Genomic DNA, 2074 nt, shown 5'->3' with positions numbered 1-2074 from the left:
GGTTGGGAATGTGATTGGGTTATTTGCTTGACTGTAACATTGTTGGTACTGCTTGAACCTAACAGTTATTTCTCTGCAAAGTAACCTGCTCCCCCTCTGCAGTGCATTGGAGGAATCATGACTCATTGGTTGGGATCATATCATCAGTAGAGCATACCTTTAAACTGCTAATTTTTATGGCTTTTGTGAGGGTTTATTGTTATTATGTCAGTGTATCAGAGAACCACAATGTCATGAAATGTATGTTTTATATGTATAGCTGTCCCCCACACACCACATTAATATCTGTTACAAATCCCTATCTTTTTCAGAAAGATTTACTGATGCCCTTGAATTTACCCATCATCTTCCTGAATGCCCCTTTGACCTCTTCATTTCTTATACTATACACAAAAGGGTTGAGAAAAGACGCCACCATGGAGTAAACTACACTTATCCATATGCTCTTATCAGGCGTAAAGACTGCGGATGGCCAAGCATATGTAAAAAATATAGGGCCATAAAATAAGACTGTGGAGGTGAGGTGGGAGAGGCAAGTGGAGAACGCTTTGTTTTTTCCAGTTGAGGACTTGAGTCTCAGAATGACTGGAGCTATCTGACAATAGGAGATAACGATACAAAGAAAGGGAGTTCCTATGAATATAGTGGCCTCTGTGGACAGTACAAGCTCGTTGATGGTGGTGTCTGAACATGAGAGCTTCAGAAGAGGTGGGAGATCACAAAAGTAGTGTTCAATTTTATTGGAGCCACAAAAGTCTAGCCTAGAAGTCAAGACACTGTGCAGTGATGAATGTAGAGATGAAGCCACCCAAGCACAGGCTATTAATGATTTACAGAACTTCTTTGACATGAGTCGTACATAATGTAACGGGTGACATATGGCCATAAACCTATCAAAGCCCATTATTGCCAGCGTGTAACTGTCCATATTGCCAAATGAAAAGAAGAAATGCAACTGGGTGATGCAAGCAGAGAAAGAAATTGTCCTCTTCGATGACACCAGGTCTATTAGTAGCTTGGGCACTGTCATAGTGGTGAAGCAGATGTCGACACAGGCCAGGATGCTCAGAAAGAAGTACATTGGTGTGTGGAGTCTAGAGTCTATCCTGATGACAAGGATGATTGTCAGGTTTCCCAGCAGAATGCTTATATACATAGCAAGGAAAATGATGAAGAGGGGCAGCTGCTGCTCTGGGCGACTAACGAACCCCAAAAAGACAAATTCTGTGACGGAGCTCCGGTTTCCTCTCTCCATATTGGTGCAGAACTGGAAGTAACAAAACAGTGTGTTTAGTAACCTATTAGCAACATGCCTCTCCTGTTTGTCAACATCACATAGCATTAACTGTCCACCCCACAGCATCCTCCATTATTAATCGTTGGCTTTATGATTGTTTTTGACCACATACAGAGTCCAGCTGCTTTTTGGCCAGTTTTGGGCAGCATACATACCATATACATACATACATACATACATACATACATACATACATGTATACTTGCCTTCAGGGAGGCATTTTCTTTCCATTGACCATTGATTTACTATTGTCAGAATCTCAAGGATTTAGCTTTCTGAATATTACATTATCCAGTTTCTCATTCAAAATTAGGGCTCTCGGTTTTGTGGTAATTATTTTTTAACATTTCCATCTGTATTTATCCATATTTATTTTTGGGCCACCTTATTGATATTTATCCATATTTATTTTGTGTTTTGAGAATAAATGGAGTCGTAAAATTGTATATTTCCACATTTATTTTATTGATAAATATATAATCATACTTTTTTGCCTGTTGTATTTTAGTAAATTAAACAGCCAAATATAGGGAAACAGTCCACCCATAAGTAAATATCAAAATTATAGTACAAATATATATTAACATATGCTTGTATTTAGGGAAAGCTCAGCCTGTTTTTTAACTTCCCATGCTGTCTATCTGCTCATCTGTTGTCCTGAAACTCAGGAAGATAGCATGGAACGTCACCCAGTTGAAGCAGAATCTTCCATGTTTTTCTGCTTTTAAGAATAAATACAGACAGGAAACACATTGGTTTCTTTCTGTATTTAACTGC

At 38.7% G+C, this 2074-nt stretch overlaps 1 protein-coding gene across 1 annotated transcript; it reads right to left on the bottom strand.

Annotated features, from left to right (window-relative positions):
• Nucleotides 1–307: 307 nt before the first annotated feature.
• On the bottom strand, nucleotides 308–1255 carry LOC146772595 (olfactory receptor 1f45-like). The gene has a single exon (XM_085637018.1). It carries the CDS (start codon nucleotides 1253–1255, stop codon nucleotides 308–310), a length of 948 nt encoding a protein of 315 aa, XP_085493144.1.
• Between the last annotated feature and the right edge of the window lie 819 nt (nucleotides 1256–2074).

Source organism: Triturus cristatus, chromosome 12 (genome assembly GCF_964204655.1).
Source record: "Triturus cristatus chromosome 12, aTriCri1.1, whole genome shotgun sequence".
Classification (NCBI taxonomy): domain Eukaryota; kingdom Metazoa; phylum Chordata; class Amphibia; order Caudata; family Salamandridae; genus Triturus; species Triturus cristatus.
The sequence above is the reverse complement of the archived record's forward strand: the minus strand, read 5'-3'. Positions and strand labels throughout refer to the sequence as shown.